The 922-nt window shown below is 33.3% G+C and overlaps 1 protein-coding gene across 1 annotated transcript in view; it reads left to right on the top strand.

The window, feature by feature from the left end:
- LOC106875714 (tRNA-dihydrouridine(20) synthase [NAD(P)+]-like) overlaps positions 1–922 on the top strand; it is a 61,861-nt gene that overhangs the window by 36,772 nt on the left and 24,167 nt on the right. The window contains exon 10 of the mRNA XM_052966773.1: positions 799–920. Coding sequence (XP_052822733.1) covers positions 799–920 — 122 coding nt within the window. The remainder of the gene's footprint in view (positions 1–798; positions 921–922) is intronic.

The following is a 922-nucleotide window of genomic DNA, read 5'->3' as shown; positions in this document are numbered from 1 at the left end:
TATTCATGCATGCATATATTTTAATGTCTTCAAAACAAATTTTTGTGGCATTCCAAAAGTAATATTTTTACCTTTCTTGGTATCTTGACAAATATAGGAAGTTTGTGAGACAACATTACATGTTGTCAGTGTTTAGCAAAGACTATAAAATGTGGTATATTTTTCCTTGTGATTTGCATTCAGTTTTTCATAGTAGAATGGAAAGGATGGGTTTTGTATGTAACTCATTAAAAGAAGTAATTAGGAAGAATATCATTTCTTCCTAATGCTAACCACATCATCATGAAGCTGTACATAAATTCAGCTATTAAGACTGAAACAAGATGATGAATATATACATTGTTTAGAGCCACAATATAATTATGTAACATTCTTCAAATGCTTGACCATATGGTCAATAGAAAATTATCTCAACATTCTTCCACTATACTTCTCTGACAAAAATTGCTACATCCTTTTGGATAGAGTTTTATAATTTTAGTCTGACGTTGCAAATTTAACATATTGAGACATAGTTTATATTTTAATATTAAGGCAGCAAGCTGGCAGAACTGTTAGCATGCTGGGCAAAATGTTTGGCAGGATTTCATTCGTCTTCCTGTTTTGAGTTCAAATTCCACCAAGGTTGACTTTGCCTCTCATCCTTTTGGGAGTCAATAAACAAAAGTGCCAGTTGAACACTGGAGCCAGTTTAATTGACTTAGCCCCTCCCCCAAACCTGCTGGCCTTGAGCTAGAATTTGAAAATATTGAACTATATTTTTTTATTTGTCTCACATTCTTTTTCTTATTTTTCCAGTGGAGGCTCTAAAGAAATTAATTGTTACCAAGACATAGAACAATTTTGGAAAGATACTGGGGCTTCTTCTGTTATGTTAGCAAGGGCTGCTCAGTGGAATGTTTCCATCTTTAACAAGAATGGC

The sequence above is a fragment of the Octopus bimaculoides genome, chromosome 3 (genome assembly GCF_001194135.2).
Source record: "Octopus bimaculoides isolate UCB-OBI-ISO-001 chromosome 3, ASM119413v2, whole genome shotgun sequence".
Classification (NCBI taxonomy): domain Eukaryota; kingdom Metazoa; phylum Mollusca; class Cephalopoda; order Octopoda; family Octopodidae; genus Octopus; species Octopus bimaculoides.
The sequence above is the reverse complement of the archived record's forward strand: the minus strand, read 5'-3'. Positions and strand labels throughout refer to the sequence as shown.